This window comes from Danio rerio, chromosome 11 (assembly GCF_049306965.1).
Source record: "Danio rerio strain Tuebingen ecotype United States chromosome 11, GRCz12tu, whole genome shotgun sequence".
NCBI classification, from domain to species: domain Eukaryota; kingdom Metazoa; phylum Chordata; class Actinopteri; order Cypriniformes; family Danionidae; genus Danio; species Danio rerio.
The window spans coordinates 27,549,114-27,575,670 of record NC_133186.1 but is presented as its reverse complement, the minus strand read 5'-3'; the positions used below and the strand labels follow the sequence as shown (position 1 = coordinate 27,575,670).

Sequence of the window (26,557 nt, the reverse complement as noted above, 5' to 3'; positions counted from 1 at the left end):
ATTAGAGTTGCTCTCTTTACTGCTCATCAGAACATAAAATACCTATACAGTCATAAAATATTAGAAATTATCTTAATTTTGGAGTGATTTTGATTTTTGAAGTTGGTCCAATGACTGGTGGCTGAGGGTTTACAGTGTATTTAGACTTTTCAGCTCACGAGGCTATTATTACTTTCAAATTCTAAACTTCTATATTCCAATTCAATACAAGATGGTTTTGTTAATAATATTCATTGATTAATGAATTAAAATGAATGCTTAAAGAACCCACAACATTTGTCTGATGATATGATCTTCCTGAGAGAGCAGAGTTGAGCTGACAGGAGAGTGGGTGAAGGGTTGGAGAAAAACAAGCTTTCCCGTATTTTCACTCAGCGGGGTGTGGAGGCAAGTGTCTGTGGGTAAATACACCATGTTTGTATTGTCCATATGCAGAGAGATCAAAATATCTTGAATATCTTTCAACCATACAGAGGAAAATGTAAAATCAAAGCTATTAAAAGATTTATTCCTAACTAATCATACAGTTAGGACTAGCCTTATAAATGTGCACAAACACAAGCAAATTACTTAAACTGTTTTCAATTTCAGAACCAAGAAACCAATACTATGAATTTGGGAAAGCTACACTGTAAAAGGAAACCCGCAGGTGATTCTTGAGTGGAAAGGAAATCAATATACAAGCACAAAGGTCTAGTGAAGTCATTCTCCTCAGAGAAAATATAATTTATTTGCATACTTTAAATTGAAGATCATTTAAATATACAAAACGGTGATGTTTTTTCGACCACAGATGAAATCAGAATGAACTTCTCTGAGCGTCCTGACTTAATGCTCATCACATCAGCTGTCAGAGAAGGAAAAATTCAAAGCTGCCGTGAGAGAATCTGAAAGTTTGGTGCCGAGTTTATCTATAAAAAAAAAAAGAAGAAAGCAGTAGTGTTATGATGCATAGTTTCAGAGCAGTGTGTCTGGCTTATAACACATTAAAAATAAGCTGCTCAAAACTCAAGTTGCACCTAATCATGCATTTAATTTATTCAAAGTACAATAACCAAAGACAGAAAGAAGAAACTGTGTCTCACCAGCTCTCTTTTGCTGCTTCTTCCTCTTTTTGTTGGCTGCCTGAAGAGCCTGGCCTTGCAGGAGTGGATCAATATCCAGAATGTCCTTTAGATCCACAGGCTTTGGTCCGACAGCTTCGACAACACCACTCTTTGTCTTGGGAACTTTGAGCTCAACGGTCATCGGTCCAAACTTTATAGAAAAGATTAGAATCTTAACAGAAAAGTTCACCCAATAATAAAAATTACCCCATAATTTAATCTCAAACTATCCTAGGTAAAAATGACTTTCTTCTGAGTAGTTTGGCATTTTATCCTGGCTCATTAATGCTGTATAATGCTGTTTGTTTTTAAGTTTCCAAAAGTGCACCAACTCATCATAAAATATAACCTATATGCTGACATATAGGTTATATTATATGCAGGGGTAACGCATGTCTTATGAAGTGGATCAATGCGCTGTAGTAAACAAATTTAAATTGTGGTATTAAAATTATAAACTCAAATATAAAAATGAAAATTTCTTCCTAAAACCAAATTCAACTTAAAGTATAACATAAGACGCATTTGTAGCGGAAGCTACAAGACAACTACTTACCACACAATGTTTACCACAGAAGATGACTATGAACAAGAAAAACTGTAGGCTTGGCATTACTGTATAATGTTATCCTCATTCATCTACTCTCACCACAGCCTTCACTATGAATGCATCTTATGACATGCGTCACACTTCGAGATCAGCCAAAAAGTTGTCAACAACATGCAGTTGCAGCTATCATTTACAATTAATAAATATTTACAAAAAGACAACCTGATATATGCATTAAACCCCAGCCAACATATGGGCTAGTTTTATGATGAATTGATGCGCTTTTTAAACAAAATCACTATCCTACTGCACAGCACAAGAATTTATTCAAACAATATTTCTCCCAAAAATGAAAATTCTGCCATCATTTACTCATCCTGAACTTGTTACTAAACTGTTCAAGTCTCTTTCTTTGGTTGAAAACCAATAGCCATTGACTTCATACTCATTTTTCTTCTTACTATAAATGTCAACCTTCATTCGTGTGTTCAACAGAAGACTGAAAGGTTCATAACTTCTTGAGGGGGAGCAAATAGTAATAACTATTTATTTTTGGATGAACTATCCCTTTAAATGTAGGTCAATAAAAGTGATTTTAGATTAAGAATAGAACTGTTTAATTGCTCTACCTCTGGATCCTCATCTGCATCCATTAATTCAACCTTGTCTTGAAGTTCAGGGTCATCTAATGGTTCATCCATCTGCAATTCTGCCAGATCTTCCCCTTGACCTCCTTGTGTCAATCCAGAGGTAGCCATGCAGAATCCCATCTGTACATCAGACGTGCCGCACTCTAAATTGTACATATATTATCAGAAAAGTATAATTTAGCTATTTTTTATTTTAGTGATAGTACAGAGATCAGTTACCAGCCAAAGCCTCTAGATTGCCCTTCTCCAGTTCATCCCAGTCAAACGCTTTGCCCATCTCTGCTACAATCTCAGCGCTGACATGAGTGGGTAATGTGTGCGTTTCAGGAGGATGTGTGAAGTAACTAATGCGACCCCTAGAAAAGACAGGGAAAAATGTCCACCTTAAATACAGACAACTTCAAATCACCTAGACCGTCATACATTCATTCCCATCCATATTTATCTGCTTGCCTGTCTATTTTTGACTGTTTGGTACCATCTTGTGGATATATAATACATAGGTTAGTATATGCTCCATTCAGCCAGTTTAATTTCTGTCAGCTTTGCATTTGACGCAACCTTGTGACTAAATATTGCACAGGTTGGTGTATGCTTTATTTAGCTGTTTTAATTTCTGTTAGCTTTGGGATTAAAGAATTAAAGTTCAGGGCAAAGTTGTCCAGTTTTTATGTTTTGTAGCAATGTATTAAGTGGTATAAAGTACATCCAGGGTGCCACATTTTTAAAACGCCAACTGCGTAGCCAGGCAGTGTTTTATGGCTCTGTGCTTTTGAAATGCTTTGAAAGTTGGAGAAGCACTCAGCTGATTGCGTTTAGAACATGGCTAGCATATCTGCAGCGCTTCAGTGGACATGTGCCGTTATAGAACTCATTACAAACTGATTTTCTACAAGCAGAGAAACATACTTATATTGTAGAGGGTGTTCAGTGTTACTCAAACATTTATTAAACACCCTCAAGGTAAGTTAAACACACATGAAATTTAAATAATGCAATTAACAATTTAAAAGTTTAACACTGTCTAATAAAATGTAAATTATAAAATTAGATGTAGCAATGTAGACATCCGAGGAGGAAAATTAAAAAACTACCATAATAATGTCATATAGGGAATTTTGGAATATTCAATTTAAAGTTATTTACTCTATATATTAAGGAAACTATTAGAAGGGTTACAGATTTTTTACTTTTGATATTACAGCCATTATTCACAGTGTAGAGTGCTGATGGGTAACTGGTGTTAGGACTATAACCTCACCCTGTCCAATCCATGAGAACGCTCTTGGCAGCTTTGTCAGAGTCTGGAAGTCCTCCTTTCCTCAGCTTGCCTTGACGTCGGGCAAGTAAGGCCAGGAACTCGTGTGCCGTCTGGAAGTCTGGGATTCCATAATGATCTATAATCTACATATGAAAACTGAGTTGAACATTGTGCAATACTGTTTAAGACTCAATTAATAAAACTTTACAAGTCGCTACCTGCATTTTATTGCAGCGCCTCAATATGGCTTCAACAGCTGGCAATGGGTCTACTAGCTGTTCGATCTTCACACAGTTGCGTAGGATCATGGCAGCATCACTGGTTGAAGTGGCCATGACGATACCAGGACAATCTAAAAGTTTGATGTGTTTGTCTAGATGGACCTCCTGTAAACACCTGAGAGTGATTTTAAGATTAGACCTCTTTAAGATTAGAAGTTTGCTTAGAAGGGACTACTTATAATTTATAGAAAATATCACTAAAGGTCGTAAACATACTTTGTTACTCCAGGCGTTGCTCCAACATTACATGCCCGAGCACGCTTTAAGCTGTTAATTAAACTGCTTTTCCCCACATTCGGAAAACCTGAAAGAGTTACAGTCATGTGATTTGCAAAAAGATGCATGATTTTGGCTTATTTGCACTTTTCAGTCTTTAGAATAATTTAAATCCTTTTGTTTTGATAAGTCTTCTTTAAAGAGTTCACTGTACAGTATCTGTGTGCAGGATCTCAGTATCGGAATCGATTTATTTAATTTATGCATTAATTTACACTTTATTTATGAATGATGGTTTAAAATGAACAATAAGGTCAAAACCCTTCCCAAATGACATTAGCCAATCAAAACAGCCGTCATTTACTGATATGCCAGTAGCCTTATAAATATATATATATATATATATATATATATATATATATATATATATATATATATATATATATATATATATATATATATATATATATATATATATATATATATATTTCAGTCAGTGGGACAAATTGTAGATCGATGTAGAAAATAACAAAATAAATAAGCTTTTCAGTACATTAATATTAGTTTTTGTGCAAAAGACAAAAGAAAAGTTGGCCTGCCTTTATTTTATGGTACGATTCCTACTATCAACAATAACAAACTATTACTCCTTTAGCATTAAAGAGTCACAAAACCCTTGAGTACTTTTTTTGAGATTTTAGAAGATTTGTGTGTGTTGAGCATTAGTTAAGACAATGTTAGCACCTGTTAGCTTTAATTGTGAGGAAAACGGGATCATTTTGAGCTGTTGTCAGCTAATTTCAGCTTCCGGGTTTAAAATGAATATTGGAGCGAGATCAAAATTGGTGAAGTGGCGTGAATCTGCTAGTGGAGTGATGACGTGTCGTTTTCTCATTATTATTCATAGCTGACTTTTCTTATCCTATGAGAAGAGCCGGCTTCTTAACTATTTATGACTGCACATGCTTTCCGAAGGCAAGACAGACCTGCCAGTGCCAAAATGTGAGACAAGGACCCACAGCATGCAGTATTTAGCTGTTCATGAAGGGTTGTATGTGTTTGAATCCATGATTCACAGGGTTTGTTGCATGTTTTTCCCCGCGATGCTGTCAGGGCCGATACAGCAAAGCTGTTTGTATGCAGCATGCATTTTTGTCAGGAGAGCAATACGAGAATTGGAGAATGGCGGACATTTGTCTTTTATCAGGAGTTTTTTCACATTTAGACACATCGCCGTGCTGCTGTGTTTGCCTAAATCCTCTAGATTACCAACAGGGCTAATGGTTAAAATAGACAGGGAAAAAGACCTGCTGCACTGAGTCTGCATTCAGACCTATGATTCAGACATGAGGATTGAGGGAAAAGTCCTCATTTATGGTGTTTATATGAACATGATTATTTTATAATGATATAAATTGTGGTTATCTGTATATCAAATTACCAATAACAAATGTAGCAGGGCATTAAATTACTGTTTATTTCTTTGTATTTTAACTTTGTAAACTATAAACTCATGCGTCTCCTCACGGTTTGTCTCTCTAACTGACAACAGTTGTTCGCTCCCCTCCCTCTCCCCTGCTGGCCACGCCCACTGCTGCCCTTTGCTCACTGAGCTCAACGCCCATTATCATGCATCTTTTGAAAAAATTCTGAGGTAGACCTGAACCGAAAGTAGGGGGTTTAATGACCCTTTAAGTTACAGGAATCCAAGAACACTAAGGGGTTAACTAAGCCTTTTTTTTTTTTTTTTTTTTTTTTTTTTTTTTATGATTTATTTAACATTTTTCCATTTTACAAACATATCAAACAACCCTTACATAAATAATAATAGAAAAAAATGTATAAATATAAATACAAATAACATATTGATAAAAAAAGTGAATAAATAAATTAAAATAAAAAAGAAGATAATAATAAAATGAAATAAACAATTAATGCGAGGCAGATGTCTACATTTATACAGTAATCTCAAATGTTACATTTCGAGTGATGAAAGATTACAAACTGATGTACTATTGTGATCAAAAGTTGAGGTGATCAGTCTAGATCCAGCTGGAGAGTTTTAACATATAAAGAAAGGGCATCCCAAATTTTGGCAAATGTTCTGTTAGGTCTTTGAAGGGAATATCTAATCTTCTCTAGTTTTACAAAATACAAAACATCTTTCAGCCACCGTACATGCGAGGGTGGCTGAGGGTTCTTCCAGTATAATAAAATGACACGCCTAGCAAGCAAAGTAAGAAAGGCCACGAAGTTTAAAAGGTAAGTGGGTAATGCATAATTATCCGGCATCACGCCAAACAGGCCAATAATGGGTGATGGTGTTATATCTATAGAAGTAATGGCTGAAAGAGACTGAAATACTGAGCCCCAAAATGAGGAAAGAGCTGGGCATGTCCAAAACATATGGGTTAAAGTACCTAAACCCAAATGACACCTATCACATTCTGGATCAATAGTTGGGTCGATCCGTGCGAGCCTACATTTCGACCAGTGTACTTTGTGAACCACTTTACACTGAATGAGGCAGTGACGTGCGCATATAGATGAAGAATGAACCCTGTCCAGAACTGCCTCCCATGTATCTTGATCTATTTCAATATTAAGGTCCGCAGACCAGCTGGTGCGGAGACTGTCACCTGGAAAAGACTGTAAATTTGCAAAAATACTGATTAGTTTAGAGATTAGGCCTTTACTGCTTGCTTCAAGACATAAAATATTGTCGATCTTCGATAGTTGAGGGACATTGGGAAAACCAGGGAAATGTTTACGAACATAGTCACGTACTTGTAAATATCTAAAAAAATGATTTCTCGGAATGTTATACAATGCATTCAGTTGGTCAAATGAGGCAAAAACACCTTCGATATAAAGATCTGCTACTGAGAGTATCCCTTGATTCTTCCAAGAGGCATATGCTCCATCCAATATAGATGGAGAAAACAATGGGTTTAGATGTATTGGGGCGGTTAAAGGGGTAGATTGAAAGCCAAAGTTACGTAAAAACTGAATCCAAATTTTAAGACTGTTTTTCACAATTATATTATCAGTGTATTTAAGTGGAGATAGCGTGATGGGAAAGCAGAGGAGAGCTTTTAAGTCCGAAGATCTACATGAGGCGTTCTCAATATTTAACCATGCTGGGGGACCGTCTAGATTTTTTTTATTTTTCCAATATAATAAGGATCGTATGTTCGCAGCCCAATAATAAGACAAAAAATTAGGGAGGGCCATCCCACCCAAGCCCTTAGGTTTCTGTAGAATGTCCTTTCGAATCTTCGGGGTCTTACCATTCCACAAAAATTGAGAGATAGAACTATCTAATGTAGCAAAAAAAGATTTTGGGATAAAAATTGGAATACACTGAAAAAGGTATAAGAATTTAGGGAGTACATTCATCTTTACGCAGCTGATTCTGCCTGCCATTGATAATGGGAGAAGAGACCAGCGGCGAAAATCATGTGTGAGACGACTAAGCAATGGAGAAAAATTTTGGTCGAACAGCTCTTCAAATTTTTTTGTCACCTGTACACCCAAGTATTTGAAGCTGTGTAAAGTGGCCTTAAATGGCAAGGAAGATAAAGGGTATTCAGAGGCAGCATTATTAATAGGCATTGCTTCACTTTTAGTCAGATTTAATTTGTAGCCTGAAATTTTGCCGAATTCTGTTAGCAATGCAAGCACCACTGGGATAGAGCTGGCCGGGTCAGCAATGAACAGCAAAAGGTCGTCTGCATACAAGGATAATTTATGGTCAACTCCCCCCCTAGTGATGCCCAACATTGAACTGCCTCTAAGGGCAATGGCCAAAGGTTCGATAGCCAGAGCGAACAGAAGAGGGGAGAGTGGGCATCCTTGCCTTGTTCCTCTCCCAAGAGGGAAGTATTTTGAGTAGTAATTATTTGTGCGTACGCAGGCTAAAGGGGAAGTATACAAAAGCTTTATCCAAGATATAAAATAATCACCCACTCCAAATTTTTTAAGAGTGTAAAATAAAAAATCCCACTCAACTCTGTCGAAAGCCTTTTCAGCGTCCATGGATATAATTAACTCTGGAGTCTTTTTATGTGGGCTAGTGTAAAGAATATTTAAAAGACGTCTGATGTTGTGAAAAGACTGCCTATTTTTAATGAAACCAGTCTGATCTGGGGAGATTATAGCTGGTAGTAGTGGTTCCAAGCGACATGCTAGTATCTTAGCAAGTACTTTTACATCTGCACACAGTAGAGAAATAGGACGATAATTATTACACTGAAGGGGGTCCTTATCTTTTTTAAGAATTAAGGAGATGGAGGCTTGGCGTAAAGTTTGTGGAAGTATACCAGATTTAAAAGATTCATTAAACATGTTCAGCATAAGAGGTGATAATTTCTCTGAAAATGTTCTAAAAAATTCAGCTGGAAAACCATCAGGACCTGGGCTCTTTCCACTTTGCAAAAGGCTCAGTGTTGTCTTAACTTCATCGAGAGTGATGGGATCATCCAATTTTAAGGCCAAGTCAGGATCTATAAGGGGAATATCAAGATTATGAAAAAAACTATCAAGGTGTGATTCTTCGTTCAGGCTTTCTGAGGTGTACAAGGAGCTGTAGAAATTTCTAAATTGGTTGTTAATGAGAAGTGGGTCAGTTGTGGGTCCAGAAGAAGTTGAAATTTGAGTTATATGGTTTAGAGCTGAGGACTGGCGTAGCTGGTGTGCTAGCAGTTTACTAGGTTTATCGCCAAATTCATAGTAATTATAACGGCTTTTATGAAGAGCTTCAGTGGCCTCATTCGTTGTCAGCAGGTCAAATTCAGTTTTTGCTGTAAGTATTTCTTTAGACAAATCTGGAGTTGGTGAGGTTTCCATTTTGGACTGAAGCTTCGCTAGATATTTAATTAAAGAGGACTTCTGTTCAGATGCCCTTTTTCTCTGATGTGCTGAATAAGATATGATTTCTCCCCTCAGAAAGGCTTTACAAGCTTCCCATAAAATACTAGCTGAAATGCTAGGGGTGACATTTGTAGAAATAAAAAGGTCAATCCGATCGTTGATAATTTGCACAAAATCTGGGTCATTAAGTAATAGAGTATTTAGGCGCCAGAAAGACCTAGGAGTTGTCCCACAAGGAAATGATAGATCCAATGTAAGCACAGCATGATCAGATATCACAATAGGACTATAGGAGCAATTCTTGATACATGGAATTAATTTATTATCAAGGAGAAAATAATCAATCCGAGAAAAGCTTTGGTGGACAGGTGAAAAAAAAGAAAACTGTTTTGCGTTAGGGTTTAGAAAACGCCAGGCATCAGAAACTGCATATTGTTCCATAAACGATTCAATAGTTTTTGCTGATTTTGAAATAGCTCTGGGTTTTGATGAAGAACAATCTAGAGTAGGATTCAGGCAGCAGTTAAGATCTCCTCCTAAAATAAGTTGGCTAGTGTTTAAATCAGGAAGGGAAAATAAAAGATTCTTGAAAAAAACTTCATTGTCCCAATTTGGTCCATATATATTTGCTAATACCAGATGAATACCATTAATGTGGCCAGTAATAATGATAAAACGTCCATTTGGATCAGAAATTACTTTAGATACAGAAAATGGAATTAATCTATGTATAAGTATAGCCACTCCTCGTGACTTACTGGAAAACGAGGAATGATACAGCTGACCTACCCAGTCCTTTTTAATTTTTAAGTGATCAGCACTTGTAAGATGAGTTTCTTGGATAAAAGCTATTTTAGTGTTTAACTGCTTCAAGTGGTTGAGAACTTTGTTACGTTTTATAGGTGAGTTAAGCCCTTTGACATTCCAGCTGGAGAATGTAAGTACACCAGTAGGTGTCCCACTGAACACAGGAGACATTAAAAACTAGTTGTCACAAATTTTCTCTGGTCCCCGCAAAAAAAAAAAAAAAAAAAAAAAAAAAACATAAGAAGAAAAAGAACAGAAAAGGGAAAAAAAAAAAAAAAAAAAAGAAACACAACTACAAACACCAACCCGCCCCCACCCTCCTAACCCACACACACAACTCCAACAAGTGATGTAGGCAAGAACATCTACATCAAACATATCTCCAACCAACACTGTTGCAAGCTTCCTTCTTCCTTTATACAATCCCTCCCCATATTTTACCACACAACCTCATAGTTGTATTTGTACCACTACTACATACAACCGTATGAATAACTGACTTAAAAATAGATTAATTAAACATATTTTGAACTATGACGTAATCGTATGTTGGCATCAAATATTGTATACAGTTTAACAAGTCTTTATCCCCGAACACGATGATATATCATCGTCCATGAAAAATATTAAAGGTGAAAAGAACGAGTCACCATTTTCATCAAAAAGCAATAATAGAATTGTCAAAAAAAGAGAAAAAAAAAAGAAAAAAAATTCACATTGCATCTCGACGAACAAACTTCTGTGAGAGTACATCGAATAACGTTAGTCACCCAGTAGTAACTCCTTGAAGTGGCATGAGTGTTACGGAAAAAAGGGGGGAAAAAAGCGCCAAGCTGTTTATGACAAGAGATGGGTTTATGTCACGTCATGTCATCGTCCAAAGCATAGAGGTGAACTACTATATGTCTAAGTTCCGAATGTAGTTGTTGGCTTCGTTAGCTGTCAGCAGCCATAGTTTCTCACCGTTTGGTAGAGTGATGCGTAGTTTAGCTGGAAAGAGAAGAGCAGGTCTGAGTCCGCGCTTGTATAGCTCCGCCATGGCATCTTTGAATTCACTGCGCAGCTTTAGGACATCTGGGCTGTAATCTTCAAATATCCGAATCTTGTGATTACGAAAGGTCAAAATTCCTTTTTTACGGGACTCACGAACCACCAAATCCTTCACCTGGTAACGGTGAAACCGCAAAACCACAGGGCGCGGTCTCTGACCTGGGGCAGGTTTGGGAGCGGGAATTCGGTGCGCTCTGTCCAGTTCAGGCGGTGACGCCAGAATCTGATCGCCAAATACCTCAGCAAGCATTTCGGAGAAAAAGTTAGTTGGTCGCGGTCCCTCGATTGACTCGGGGAGCCCCACGATGCGAATATTCTGCCGCCGGCTGCGCCCCTCTAGGTCTGACATTTTAGACCGCAGCCACTCATTTTCTTTAGTGAGGCCGGCGCACGCGGTCTCCAGGTGTTCAAGGTGCTGGGTCACCTCCGCGAGTCCCGATTCAAGGCAACTGATGCGCTGGTCGTGAGCCGCGACTGTGGAGTTAATATTCTCCAACTTACTGTCCAAGCTTTCAAAAGAGGCTTTAAAATCCGCGGCCAGAGAGGCTCTGAGCTCCTCGTGCAGGGCGCTAATTTCGGCTAGCGTGACACCAGAGCTAGGCGAGGACGGCGCTTCACGGTCTTTTTCCACCTGTTTGCCCTTTCCTTTCGACATGTTAAGTGAAAATTTAATACTACGTACTCTAAGAGAGAAAAGTAAATAAATGTAGGTTGCCAAAAAGTTCTAAACCAACGAGGTTTGTAAAGAAGAAATAAAAAGTTAAAGGGAGCTGATCGCACTCACGTCTATACCAAAGGCGACATAACCGGAAGTCTCTAACTAAGCCTTTTAGCTACATAAACTCAAACTTGCTGCTTATTAATATTTTAATTAATGGCCCGTTTTTTACTGAAAGGTACGGTACTGTTTCCACTGTAAAAAGGTAACAAAAAGCGAACAGTACCGTACCACTTTTTGGTACCCCTTTGGAAGGGTACCTAGCTCAACAAAAGGGTACCAAAAGGCAGAGCAAGACGCACAGCTAAATGCTATTGGTTTACAGAGAATGAAAACAAAGAAAGCGCCAATTCTAAATACACAGCCGAGACATTACACCTAGACCATAATAATATATACATAAAATAACAAGCCACGGCCGACCTTTGGTACCCTTTTGGCAGTGGAAATCCAAGCTTGATAAAGGTGACCCATAACAACCCGTACCACTCAGTGAAAACTGATCATAAGGTAGTAGTTGGGTTTTGGTATTGGGTAGAATTAGGGATGCAGATTAAGATCATACTTCAGAAGTACTACTAATCAGCCAATATCTTAATAATAGGCAGATAATAAGCCAGCAGTTAATAGCGGAAAATGGTACTTAAACTAGTGTTGCTGAAAACTTTTAACATTAAAAGAACAAACTCCAAAAACAAACTAAAATAATAAGAAGTAAACATCATGAGCTCATAAGCATTAAATGTACAGTAAAAGCTTACCAACCACTCCTACAGTAATGGCAGTTTTTATATCTTGGTTCCGGCAGTAGTTTCCTAATAATTTCATTAAGCAATCTGCTCCGACGCATGCACTGCTTTCCAGAAGCTCTTGAGTAGCCTGAGTCACAGGCACACGACTGCGTTTCTGTGAACGTCACACAACAGAAAAACCTTACTGAAACCCTACACATTTAAGACTCCAATTACCAAAAAAAAAATAAATAAATGAATAATTATTCTGATATTGAAATCCAACAGTACTGTAGCACTCACCAAATTTTTGTTCTGCTGCTGAGTGGAGGATTTGAAAGCCACGGTAGGAAACTCATTGCGAAGATACTTGATCCATTTTTCCACAATATCCTTGGACACCAAGTCTAAAGGTTTACAAAATCAAAATGTCCTTAGCGTTGCAGTTTAAACTTCATAAACTGAGCACAGTAATATATTAAGGTCTCTCTTACCAATTTTATTTAGAACAAGTACAATTTTTTTGTTGGTTCCACTTTGGACAACAGCCTGTTCAACCTGTGGACAGCGGCAGCCTAAAGGGTCTCTGGCATCCAGAACCTCTAGAATAACATCTGCAGCCTCTATTACCTGTTATAGGGGAGACAAACGCAATAAAGTGTCATCACTATGCTGCTATGTTCAAGGAAATGTATAATATGTTAATATTACAGGCAAGTACAGGAGACGGTACCTTTTTAAATTCTCTACAGTATGCTTTTCTTGAGTTCTCAGTCTCAAAGTTGACATGCTTCTCTAGATTTTGCATCTGGATTTCCTGCATTCATTGAAACAACAGAGTTAAGAAAGGGGTGCAACTCTTCCATAGTTTGCACTTGTAATCAGTCAAATATCAAAAAAGCATTCAAAATGTTAAAAAACAAAAAATATTTTTTTACATTTGAACAACTCATTTAGATTTGGTTTCAGAATGCAATGACTATTTAAAAAAAGATCACTTCATAGTAGGACTGCACAATATTGGAAAAATCAGATCGCAATATTTTGTTTTGCTGCGATATTCATTGCGATGTGAATATAATTCAAGCAGATTATTTGAATAGCTTTATTTGAAAAAACTTAAATTAATTCAACTAGGGTGTTGAAATCTTTTTTATGCAGTGCTTCAGTTAATTAAACAGTGATTTAAGGTCTGTGGATTCTAACAGTATTCAAATAAAAAAATGTAACAATCAAACGAAAAATAACATGGTCATCATTACATAAATTATTTTAGACAATAATATATAAATAATATTTAATAACATTATTTAGGGCTGTGCAATTAATCGAAAATCCGATTTCAAATTCGATTTTGGCTTTTAACGATTATGAAAAACCATTAATCGAGATAAACGATTATTCCATCATGTACCGCCCCCTTTCCAGTTGTACACGTGTGAAAACTCTGCCTTTGCAAAGCTCAGTTCCACATGAAAATGACTAAAAGCATGAGCTGTAATGTAACTTTTGCAGCATGGGATGCGCATCATTCATATTTTTAAAAGCGCAAAAGAACACGTGCTGTTGTGTGTGCGCGCGCCGCGCTTAGCCTCGGACAGGTAGCGTGTGTGTGTTTGCGCGAGCCCCGTGCTTCGCCTCGGACAGCAGAGCACACACACATCTAACGCGATCTTAATGTGATCGCTTTAATGGTCAAATACATGCAAATTTGTGTCAGAGCGCTGTGTTTAGTGATTATTCATATTAGCCCTCATTTGTGTAATAAACTAACAAGTTGAGAATCAAGACACGTGAAAGAGAAACCATATCAGAGCCGCACTATTCTTAAAGTGACAGCGTGCGGTATTCCTGCTGCTGCCGACTGTTTTTATCATTAATCAATAGTAAAATTAAAAATACAGGGAAGATGCTTAAAGCACAGTTTAAACATAACATATTTAATAACTCATTTCTAATAACTCATTTCGTTTATCTTTGCTTTGATGACAGCACATTATATTTTACTAGGTGTTTTTCAAGATACTAGTATTCAGCTTAAAGTGACATTCAAAGGCTTAATCAGGGTAAATAGACAAGTCATTGTATAACAGTAGTTTCTTATGCAGACAATCAAACATTTATATTGCTTAAAGGGGCTAATAATATTGAGCTATTAAAATAGGTTTCAAAATATTCAAACCTGCTTTTATTCAAGCTGAAATAAAACAAATAATAATCAGGATTACAATTGTGACCAAAATAATCGTGAATATGATTTTTCCCATAATCAAGCAGCCCTAACATTATTTAATAATCTAATCAAATCTAATTTGACTATTTCAGACACACACTGTGATATCAATGCTCAAATTATATATTGTTTAGCCCTACTTCACAATATATTTGAAAATATTATGTTCAGATTTCAAAGCAATATAACATCTTTAACTTTTACATTTTTCCACTTTAGCAATAATCTGAATGTCTTCTTTGAAAAGAGACCAAAGTATTCACCGTTTATGGAATTTCATCTTCATGCCTGTACTTAAAAAGCAGTTAACAGGTCATAAATGAATTAGAATTACAGCATTAATAATTAAATAATTTAAAATCCTTAAATCCTCTAAAAAAATGGATACAAAATAAAGCATAATGGGTTTCATGCACAGCTAAAGACTTAAAGCCTATTATAAACGTCCGGTGAAAGCTTAATGTGGCTATTTTCAATTTCACAAGGTTGTTTTTACAGCAACGATGCTGTATTGTACTTATAATACAATGTGTTAAATAGACTTAAACACTGATTTTGTGTTCAATCGTAAAACGAGATGAAATATTGTGTAACCTCTAGTGCGGTCAGTAGCAACAGGTTAGCGCAGAAAATCCATTGAAAATACTGGGGTAAAATAAACATGTTTTAAAGACAAGGCGGGGGGAAATAAAATTAATGCAGCGCTTCTTGTCCAGTCGGACACCCACTTCATATCGTATACATCAAACAGACAGTGAAGATCGCTGATTTTTAAAGTAAATCATCTCCTTAATTGTGACATTTTTGTAACAGAAAGACAGTTTACCGGAAGCCAATGGCCTGCCTGGCTGAAAATTAAAAGTCTGTGTGCATATAAGTAGGCCATTGAATTTTAACATAAGACATTTATTGGACACCAAATTGTTGAATGGTAGCAATAACATTTTAAAACAAAGCATCTTTTTTTCTAACACTTTGTCTTTAGAAAAACATGACAGACACCAACCCTCTGTTCGAACTCTCTCTGTCGTAACTGTATGTCTTTCTGGTAACTGTCCAGACTTCTTCTCTTCATCATCTCTTTCTCTCTTGACAGCCTCTGCCTCTCCTGTTGCTCCTCCAACTAAAAAAAGTAGTGTTCACACATCAATAAATTTCATATAGAAGTCTTCAACTCATGATAAATACATAAAATCATGTTATTTAGATGTGAGAAACAGCAACATATTCAGGTTTGTTCCTCACCCTCTGTTTTCGTAGTTCAGCTTGTCTCTGACTATGTTCTTTGAAGCTGCGCACATTAGGTACTCCAGGATCCTTCTTCCCTCCATGAGACTGAGTTCCATCTTTAGGCTTCAGGGAAGAGAAACAGATGACAATCAGCATGAATTTATTTATTCTAGTGTCGTACAACGAAATATGTTTGGTAGCTCTTAGATAAAAACTGCTATAAGAAATAAAGAACAAACAAAAACTAAGGTGTGAACAATAAACAAAACACTAAACAAAATGTCAGTCAAACATTGGGACACTGAATGAACACATGATGGGGTGGGGAAAAAAATAGTCAATAGTTTTGTTTGTAATCACAGCTCTGCCAATCACTGCACATATAGTAATAGCTTCTTTAACGGGGCGGGACATGTCAGATAGTAGAGAGCTGTTTATTGGTCAGATTTCATTAGAAACTAAAGTATGAGGTGACTTTAAAAAAAAAATTATTGATCCATTTAGGTGAATGTGACAAACTGCAAGCTTTGGGTGTTTATTTCTTCTTAATGCAAATGTTGTCACTGTTTTGGAGCACTAGTTTAGACGACCTTGAAACAAAAATCTAAAAAAAGTATTTATTTTCTTCTTAAGGCTGATTTATACTTCTGCGTTAAGCGCATGTGTATGCTCCGGCACAGCCTTAGCAAATTTGAGCCAAACAAAACACTCATGAAGAAACTCAACACAGAGAAACAAACACCTACACCATATAAATAATATATATATTTATTTATTTATTTTATTTTTTATTTTTTTTTAATGACCAAATTCTGACTTAAGATGTGAATGTGCTGGCCAGTTTGTTATTTGGTTAAAAAAAAATGACAATAGGCTACAGTTTTTATTTAAAACAGATTTCTATTTTTTTCTAAGAATATTTAATGCAATAATCTTAATTAAATACATATATAAAATATATATTATATATTAATATATATTAAAATGATAAATTATATATATATGATACAATGTGTGTGTGTGTATATACATATATATATATATATACATATATATGTATGTATGTGTGTGTGTGTGTGTGTGTGTGTGTATATATATATATATATATATATATATATATATATATATATATATATATATATATATATATATATATCACATGAATAAATCTTTTTATATATATTTCTTGATTCTATTCCTTTAGAAAATATTTTTGCAACATTAAAAAGTGTGGTTATGATGACCACCCGACAAGCTAATAAAGTAAAAAATAGTGCTTAAAGGTCACTAAAATGCAGTATTTATATCTCATAATTAAATTAGAAAATAAGGCGTAACGTTATAACTGCAAAAATGTCAACTTTTTAAGGAAAAAAAATATATCAGGCATTGCTGCATTAACAACAACATATGAAAATGCCCTAACATTTGACTGGTACAGTTTCTAGTTCTATAACTTTTCTACAGTACAATATTTTCAATACAAATAGGCGCAACGTTGATGCGTCAGTAAGTTAGCATGAAGGCTATGTCACGCACCTTTTTGCCACAAAATCCCAGGCGTTTCGCTCGCTTTTGCTCTGTAACATAGTGAACGTATATTAATAAGTAAAATCACTTGTGTCAACAGATCTTTTTAACGCTCGCTTTAAATAGAAAGTGTGAGAGATAAGTTACTCACTTGCTTTGGACATGACTGCACGTGTGAATGCTTTAAAGTGCTAGTGTGTGTGAAGACTTCGACAACGACGGGCTTTCAAAATAAAAGTCGACAGTATTGGACGGTTGAAACCAGCACGGTGAGTTCCATAGACTGTAGGTTAAAAGTAAATCTTGTCAAATGTAAATCATGAATTTCGATATTACATCGTCAATACAAGACTTAACCCGTACACGTTTTCATCTGAATCTCAATCTGAATTCCTGATCTAAATAATAGTTGTTTTTTTAACTAAACTAAAACTATATTGTATGGCCAGCAAGTTATCATATTTATCACACTTTCAAGCGTTTTGCACTATATATTTTTTTTTACATTATACTGTACTTTTTACACTATATACCGTTTTGCACCTGCACAACTCTGGTTTGCACTCCTTGCCATGTGCCCTCAAGTATTTTTATTTTTACTTATTGTTTTAGATTATATATGTAATTGTATTTATTGTAATTTTATTTTAAAATCCCACTTTTTGTATTAATTTTATTATTACTCTTATGCACCGAGGCTGTGCATGTAGTTGAATTGATAATAAAGCTGACTTTAAATTTGAGTGATAGTTTAATTAAAAACAGTTACGTAAAATACTGTATGGTTTTCCAACCATGTTATCACTGCATTTGCAGTCTTTTTTTTTTTTTGGTTGGTTAAAGTACTTTGAAATTTGAAAAATCCACTAAAAACTATACAGGTCCTAGGGCTGCACAATATTGGAAAAAATATACATTGCGATATTTAGATTTTCTGCTATTTATATTACGATATTTCACAGGATAACAAAATAATTTTAGATTGATTGGGATGATTTTGTAGGGGAGTGCATCTGCATAAACTGTAATACACAGATTACAAGCAGAGATCAAGAAGTAAAAAATAAAAAAATAATGTGCTCTATGTTCTTCATTGTGTAAATAATTAAATACAATTCATCTTTGTTAAAGCTACAAACGTGATAAATTAATGTGCGTAAACATTTTAAACTCGCTTGAAATGCTTTAAAAATAATCACTTTATTATGGTTAAACTGAAAAGAATCCAAAATTCTCATGTTTTCTGAACTGTTGTACCTGGTCTACTATAATCCTGACTTCACATGCTTCCTGCGATGTGACGATTGCATATTCACACATTGCGACATTGATGCAAAAATGATATATTGTGCAGCCCTAATAGGTCCCATGAAATTAAAGTTGTTGTTTTTTAGATGTTAGTATTATTCATTTTTAGGATATCTATAAGCTAGTGTGCCCTAAAACAGTGATAAAATTCCCATTTAGAAGATATAAAATTGATAAAAGCATGTTAAGCTTGTTTCCCAGAGATGGGTTCCGGCTTGAAGTGCATCCGCTGAGTAAAATCTTGCTGGATAAGTTGGCGGTTCATTCTGCTGTGGCGACCAAGTATTAATAAAAGGACTAAGCCGACAAGAAAATAAATAAATGAATGTTAAGCTTGTATTTTGTCACTTTCACCCAAATGAAATTACGTCAAACATCGAATAAAAGTGCATATTTCAAAGCTCTATATGGGACCTTTAAAATGTTTTTAAAATACATTGTTTGAAATCTATAGGAATATATCTGAAAATCACCAGTGTTATTGGAATAAGTAGAATGGAAAACCAACAAATAACTAAAAGGTTTTTAGACTAATCCTTTCAGATGAAAAATCTTGCAATGTTTCTCAAACTAAAGTGTAGATATGTTAGAAATTGGTTAAATACATTTCACCAAAGCTTTTTTGAGTATTTTTAATGCTGCTTCATGCAAGGGCACAAAATAACTCAAACAAGAAATGTTTTTAAATAGTTTTATCTCTTAAATAAAGTGTAAAAAATACATTCTGCTATGAAGTGACTTGCCCTGATAAACCTCAAGCAAATGTACACGGACACATGCAACGTAGAACACTCAACACATGTGCCCTCATATACACAAATACACACAGCAGTGTTTTAACCTAATGAGTTCCACCATATAAGCTTCCTAGCAAAAGTCAAGACTTTACAGGCCAGCCTAGGTGAAATCCTCTATCCGCTTGATGTGGAATAGAGCTTATATGAGATTACTCGATGTTACCTGGCTTCATGTGCTCTGAAAAAAAAGTCCCTGTAACCTGCATTCTTGGAAATTCTCTTAGATTTGCATATGCTTGGCATACATATGAAGTCATCGGTTTTGTTTATCCTTTCCTGAAGTTATCAGTTCCTGAATACCCAGCAAGCATTTTTTGTTTTTAAAGATGTCTAATAGACGTCTAAACATGGTTGTCTTGGCTAAAGCAAGGCCAAATTTGGGCTGTCAGTGAAAATCTAATAGATGTATAGGCCAAGGCTAGACTAGTAATCAAATAAACAGAAACGAATGACTACACATATAAATTCTGTCTAATCAGTCTATTTGACAGATTTGATTTGGGCTATTCTTAGATGTTTATTAGATTTTCACTGAAAGCCCAAGTTTAGCCTTGTTTTAGCCAAGCTGTCTGTGTTAAGCTGTCTGTTAGTCATCTATTAAAGACAACATTGTTTGCTGGGTATTATTACTCAAAGTATATTTGCCCATCAACTTTACATGGATTCAGATGTGAAATAATGAAGACAAATAAAATATTGTAGCATGCAATGAATGAAGAGTACAACATATCATTTTGCTGCATGATTTATTTTCTTCAGAAAACATTGAAATAACATAAAAATTTATTTTTTTCTCCTTTTTACATTTGCATTTGGATCTAAAAAACATAGCTCTGTGACAACAACAATACGTGTCATAATTGTTTTCACATTATTCATCGAACCAGTCTTTCTTACATTCTTCAGCATGAGAGAACTTTCATAAAAGATTTGAATAACAGCATTGCATCGCAAAATAAATCCACTCAGGACTTACTATATGGTGTTCAGTTTGAGTCCAGCATTGCCATAAAACAGTTTCCTTCAGAGGAGTTTTGCCTACATATGTACAGTCAAGACTATTGCATCTTGGAGTCTGAAAGTCCAGTTCTTCCCTCTTGTTCAACAGGAGCTATAAATCACGTAAGACTTATGCAGGAGCCACAGAAGACACTTCTGTTTTGGATGTGGACACCTCAGAGCCATCATCCACCTTCTTTCCAAAGAGCTGCATGATGCATACGCGGAACTGCGGAAAAAGAGAAATCCAGATTATTCATGCAGAAAGTGGTGGACAAATTTTGAGCTCTGTTAAACAGTACTGACATACCTGTCGGTTCATGAAGACATAAATGATGGGGTTGTAGATGGTGGCGCTCTTGGCAAAGTAGGCAGGCATGGCTGCTGCCAGTGGGTGGAAGGCATAGCCTGGGTTTGCAGCAGCAAAGCAGGCAAAGGCCGTGTACGGACCCCAACAAAGGCAGAAAGCAAGGATCATGACAACCACCATTCTGGACACTTCCTTCTCGGCCTTCTGTGTGGACTCAGAATCCTTCTGCTGCTGGGCAACCTGTTGAAGATGATTGAAAACACACTCAGTTCTCCATAGCAGAACATTTTTCTTTAAAAAGTTTCCTCTCAAAAGGTTAACATACAGCATGGATGGCCAGGAACACAGCAATGTAGCAGAGAATGATGATAGCAAGAGGAAGGATGCAACAGGTGATCATTAGGACCAGCATGTAGGACTGGACTCCGGGGTCCTCGTTTCCTCCAAACACATCAGGTCCACAGGAGGTCTTCAGACCATGAGGCCAATACCTATAGAGCAGGGATAACAGCTCTCACATACATGTATGACATTATCAAATCATTTAGAGTGCAAAACTGGACTATTTCATTCCTTACCTGCTCCAGCCAAAGATGGGAGGTGCACACCAAACAGCAGCCCAAACCCAGGAGAAGATAATGCCAGCAGATGCCCATTTACCATCAAACTTGACATTTCCAAATGGTTTACAGACAACCACCCATCTTTCCCAAGAGATGACAGTCAACGACCACAGTCCAGCAATACCTGTGTTGGTAAATATCATTAAAAACCTCCTAAATCTTCAGTCCAGCACACTATTCAGTTTGCTTTCTGTGTGTAGTAACTTACCACATACTGACACAGTGTAGCCTTCAAAAATACACATGGGATGTCCGAGTATAAAGTAGCCGAAAACCTGATTGATGACGCTGATTGTGCTGGCAAACAGAGTCTCTCCCAGATCAGCTATAGCAAGGTTGACCAAGATCCAGTTGAGAGGGTGACGGAGCTTCTTGAATTTGGCCGTGGCCACCAGTACCAGGCCATTGGTGAAGGTTGAGGCGACAACCACAAAGAACATCCAGACTGTTGCAACATTGTACACCCATCGAGGGGCAATGTGGTAATTGGGACCCTCAAAGGGATCTGTGAAAAGAGATCATTATTAAAAACTTTTACAATTCTAATCAATCATAAAGCACATGATTTATCCAGCTGTTCCTGAAGATTAAGTTAGTATTTTACCCCTTGTGTTATTGCTGTTGGTATATGAGAAAGCGTTGTCCCTTGTTGTTTCGTCCCCTCGCCGTCTCGCGGCAAATGCCGCATTGGCCCACTCTGCCATTTTGGAAACCCTGAAGATCAAGCAAATAGAAGAATTATTTCCATTTGCCTATTTTTGTGTGACCAAAGATGGTCAAATTTACAATGATTGTACCTGTCACAGTGTTCTTCTCTCGCTGAGTTGGTGGCAGGTCTGTCCTTTGCCCCTTACTTCTCCGATTGTGGTTGAAATCGCAACCAACGTTCTGGCAGACGGTGTCAGAGGCATTTTATACCAGCTCATTGCCAGAAAGATTATCCCTCTAACTTTCGGACGGAAGCGAATTAAGGTTAGATGGGAGGCACAGATGTCTCACATAACAGGAAGTGCCCCCAAATCTGCATAGAAGGTATGGGCCCTAAAGCCGTCTGTGATGTCACACATATTGGATGGAAGCAGAGGTCCTTGCACGCATTTGCACCCGAGCACACGGGGGCACAGAGACGCACAGAATCAAAAAGGTAAGAACTCAATTTGAGGTTAATCTTCCTTGGTTAAGAAGTGCTTTCAGTGTCACGTTCCCGTGGAAATTGCTTAGCCCCCCTCAGGCTTAAACAGAGAAATTACAATTGACTTGTTCCATTTGTTTGCAGACTCCTAAGTGACTTTAAAGCTGTAAATCCTGTCAAGGACAATGAAACATATTGAGTCGAAAGTTATTTTGCTTTAAACAGATTGAGTTTAGGTGTCTGAAGGACTTCAGTGCAGTTTGTGAAATCTGGAAAAAGTGGTTGAAAGTGAAACTGGGTAAAGATAAATAAAAATAATTCTAAATAAAATATTGAACCTTTTGAACTTTTAAAAGTTTGAAACATGAAAGTAAATTATTGCAGAATAATCATCTGTGAAAGGTACATGGGGAAAATGTCTTTATTTTACTGGTACTCCTTCAGCTGATGTATTAGAAATAAGGTCTTGATTATTTGTTTACCTATTATAATTCATTCCCAAGGAAATGCAATAAATCTACATTAAAGTCTTCCCGTGGTTTAGTAAGCAGTATATGGTGGCAAGGTCAGGTGTTCAATCCTGAGAGAAAGCAAGAGCTTGAGTACCTTGAATGGAATGTAATGACTTTAAATAAAAGGGTCTGCTAAATCTAAATAAAAATATAGATATGTATATACACATTTGTTTCCAACATTTCTTATTGCAGAAATGCCTCTTTGAAAACTGTCAATTTCTTTAATAACTCTTATCAAATGAGTCCCACAATGTAATATATTCAGTGAGATGTGCATGCATAATGAAAGAGACCCAGAAAAATATTTATTTTGCTGCTTTTTTATTTTCATCAAAGAAAAAATAGAACCATATTACATGCTGTACATGGGCAGGCATCTACCTATCACTCTTTTTTTTGTGATTTTTGTTTTCTTGCAAGATATCTACAAAATGATTAGTATTACATTGCCACTAAACATCAGTCCAGCAGAAATTGCACATTAGAATGAGGTGGTAATTTTTCACTGTTAGTAAATCCACACGGATTGTCACATTCCCTCAAGCAGTGCTATATACTGGTGCAAAACCTTCTGAATAGCCAGCTGATAAGAATATCACAGACAAATGAGTGTTACAAATGATTACCATAAAAACTGTAACATCATTCCTGTGGATCTTAAGTCACAGGGGCATTGAAAAAGTGATGTTGCCATGCAACAAGGTATTCCCCATCACTCCAAGGGAAATATCTGGAAGCAGAGTTGTCGAGATGCAGTGTGGGTGAACAAGGAATATAAAAAGTCTCATTTTCATCTTTTTCCCCATGTCTGACTCAGATCTGGTGCACAACTTATGCAGGAGCCACAGAAGACACTTCTGTTTTGGATGTGGACACCTCAGAGCCATCATCCACCTTCTTTCCAAAGAGCTGCATGATGCATACGCGGAACTGCGGAAAAAGAGAAATCCAGATTACTCATGCAGACAGTGGTGGACAAGGTCTGAGCTCTGTTAAACAGTACTGACATACCTGTCGGTTCATGAAGACATAAATGACGGGGTTGTAGATGGTGGCGCTCTTGGCAAAGTAGGCAGGCATGGCTGCTGCCAGTGGGTGGAAGGCATAGCCTGGGTTTGCAGCTGCAAAGCAGGCGAAGAACGTGTAAGGACCCCAGCAGAAACAGTAGGCGAAGATCATGACAACCACCATTCTGGACACTTCCTTCTCGGCCTTCTGTGTGGACTCAGAATCCTTCTGCTGCTGGGCGACCTGTTGGAGACACAAACACACTCAGTTCTCCATAGCAGAACATTTTTAAAAAAAGTTTCCTCTCAAAAGGTTAACTTACAGCATGGATGGCCAGGTACACAGCAATGTAGCAGAGAATGATAATAGCTAGAGGGATGATACAGCAGGTGATCATGAGCACCACCATGTAGGACTGAACTCCAGGGTCCTCGCTTCCACTGAAGACATCAGGGCCACAGGAGGTCTTCAGACCATGAGGCCAGTATCTGTAATAACATTTAAGATTCTCTGAAACTTGGTCTCACAAGCCAAAGTGTTGTTTCCTATGGATACAAATGTCTTTTTTTCTGTCAACTTTTACATTTTGATGTTCAAATAAGTGATTTTACCTGCTCCAGCCAAAGATGGGAGGTGCACACCAAGCAGCAGCCCAAACCCAGGAGAAGATAATGCCAGCAGATGCCCATTTAGCATCAAACTTGACATTTCCAAATGGTTTACAGACAACCACCCATCTTTCCCAAGAGATGACAGTCAACGACCACAGTGCAGCAATACCTGTAATGTTAGATATCATAAAAATCCTGACACAAATAAAGATAATGAACAGTGGTGTAATGTATAAATGTGCTTTTTATTTATTTGTAAAATCAGATGTTTGATTAGTAACTTACCACATACTGACACAGTGTAGCCTTCAAAAATACACATGGGATGTCCTAGGATAAAGTAGCCGAAAAATTGGTTAATGACACTGATTGTGCTGGCAAACAGAGTCTCTCCCAGATCAGCTATAGCAAGGTTGACCAGGATCCAGTTGAGAGGGTGACGGAGCTTCTTGAATTTGGCCGTGGCCACCAGTACCAGGCCATTGGTGAAGGTTGAGGCGACAACCACAAAGAACATCCAGACTGTTGCAACATTGTACACCCATCGAGGGGCAATGTGGTAATTGGGACCCTCAAAGGGATCTAGAAATACAGAGAAATATCACTATTTTGATGGGTTCTCACCCAAAACCCATTTGAATGCATTTCACAATCTTTTGATGCTCTAGTCTAGGACATTGCTTTCTGCTCTGCATGATATTTCTGCCAAACTGTACATAAAGGTGAGAAGACCAAACATTTGAATCCGAAACTTGAAAATATTTAAACAGTTTAAATCAATCAGATACTTTCATGTGGTTAGCAAAATCATATTCATCAATGCCTATTAAAATCTAATCAAATTACAAATATTTGTATAAAAAAAGTTGAAAGACTCACCCTTGGTGTTATTACTGTTGGTATATGTGAACATTGCTTCCCTTGTGGTTTCATCTCCCTTTCGCCGGGCTGCATAAATTGCATCTCCCCAATGCTCTGCCATTTTTGGGGTTTGTTGTATAGCAAAATCTGTAGTCACTTAGCTGTTGTAAAAGTCTGGGGTTTTGCTCTTATATTATCTGCTGTCACTGGCCGACTGGCACTGACACTGGCATTGGGCTCTTGACAATGTGCTTTTATAGTCTATAAAATAGGGTGCCCTCGCTCAGGGTGAAGAATTGTTGAGGTCATAACAGGTATTGGAAGCAGAACAAAGATTCATTCATTAGGCTTAATGAAGGCCTAAGCCACTGTTCTATCATTGGATTGTTGAAGCCATCACAGGTAAACCTAAACAATACATGATTGAATTTGGCAATCAAACCAGCAGTGCTTAAGGTAAAGGGCCTGATGATACTTTGAGCAGGTTGGTGGCTCATGTCACTGACCTCTTTGTGTCACTATTAACTAAAGCATTTACAGCACACCGTCTACCATTGCAGATGCTAGAAACAATCGTAGGAATCAATGAAACCATCGTCATTTGGTACAGCAGCAGATTATGACACTGGTTTCTTTTTGGTGCTCAGCAGAATTTTTTAGGGTTTCAAAAAAGGAACTGTATGTCAGGAATGTAGTTTAGGGTTTAAAGGTAAATAATTTTAGGATTTAAGACTCAGAATCTCTCTGTATAATGGCACTTGCTGCTTACTGTAAGAGTAAATAACTTTTTACACAGTTGTAAACTAATATTTTCAATTTAATTTGCACATTTACACACTTCCAAATATACTTTACATATTAGCATAGAAGTTATGTTTAGCATGCAATGAGAAATCCATTAAAAAAATGTATAGGCTTTAAACCTTTATAGACTATATTTATGTCATTGTACAACCATACAGTTTGGGCCTTACAGGACATAATCATTCATACACTGTTGTGCCCAGTTAAAACAAGAGCGCTGCAGTTTCAATCATGTCCGGTATCTGTAGGGTTACTGTAAGTCAGACATTTAGGTTACAGTCCAAGTCCAAATCAGCTTATTGGGACAACTGGGGTACCCAGGTACCCTCCACACCAGATCCTAATTAGTATTGA

At 36.9% G+C, this 26,557-nt stretch overlaps 3 protein-coding genes across 3 annotated transcripts; all 3 read right to left on the bottom strand.

Moving 5' to 3' along the window:
- Positions 1 to 698: 698 nt before the first annotated feature.
- gnl3l (G protein nucleolar 3 like) lies at positions 699 to 17,487 on the bottom strand. Its single transcript, NM_001002875.1, is given in 15 exon segments — positions 699 to 911; positions 1,086 to 1,257; positions 2,286 to 2,449; positions 2,526 to 2,662; positions 3,568 to 3,710; positions 3,786 to 3,963; positions 4,065 to 4,152; positions 12,273 to 12,417; positions 12,546 to 12,649; positions 12,737 to 12,872; positions 12,976 to 13,059; positions 15,482 to 15,598; positions 15,721 to 15,828; positions 17,245 to 17,285; positions 17,387 to 17,487. Coding segments are annotated over 15 exon segments (1,698 nt in total). The 5' UTR covers positions 17,400 to 17,487; the 3' UTR covers positions 699 to 843.
- Positions 17,488 to 20,069: 2,582 nt separating this feature from the next.
- Positions 20,070 to 22,160, bottom strand: opn1lw2 (opsin 1 (cone pigments), long-wave-sensitive, 2). The gene is given in 7 exon segments (NM_001002443.2): positions 20,070 to 20,568; positions 20,650 to 20,889; positions 20,975 to 21,140; positions 21,228 to 21,396; positions 21,481 to 21,777; positions 21,877 to 21,986; positions 22,070 to 22,160. Coding segments are annotated over 6 exon segments (1,071 nt in total). The 5' UTR covers positions 21,977 to 21,986; positions 22,070 to 22,160; the 3' UTR covers positions 20,070 to 20,469.
- A 1,063-nt stretch (positions 22,161 to 23,223) lies between these two features.
- Positions 23,224 to 25,628, bottom strand: opn1lw1 (opsin 1 (cone pigments), long-wave-sensitive, 1). Its single transcript, NM_001313715.1, has 6 exons — positions 25,418 to 25,628; positions 24,824 to 25,120; positions 24,539 to 24,707; positions 24,250 to 24,415; positions 23,931 to 24,170; positions 23,224 to 23,849 (listed from the first exon to the last, which is right to left on the bottom strand). The coding sequence occupies exons 1-6, from the start codon at positions 25,518 to 25,520 to the stop codon at positions 23,751 to 23,753; spliced, it is 1,074 nt and encodes a 357-aa protein (NP_001300644.1). The 5' UTR covers positions 25,521 to 25,628; the 3' UTR covers positions 23,224 to 23,750.
- Positions 25,629 to 26,557: the final 929 nt, after the last annotated feature.

Excerpts from the sequence above, each read along its gene's own strand:
- opn1lw1 (NM_001313715.1), bottom strand. The coding sequence starts at position 25,520 with ATGGCAGAGCATTGGGGAGATGCAATTTATGCAGCCCGGCGAAAGGGA. Across the intron at positions 24,171-24,249 it reads TGTACCTGGCCATCCATGCT|GTCGCCCAGCAGCAGAAGGA; the intron begins GTAAGTTAACCT and ends TGTCTCCAACAG. Across the intron at positions 23,850-23,930 it reads ATGTCTTCATGAACCGACAG|TTCCGCGTATGCATCATGCA; the intron begins GTATGTCAGTAC and ends CTTTTTCCGCAG.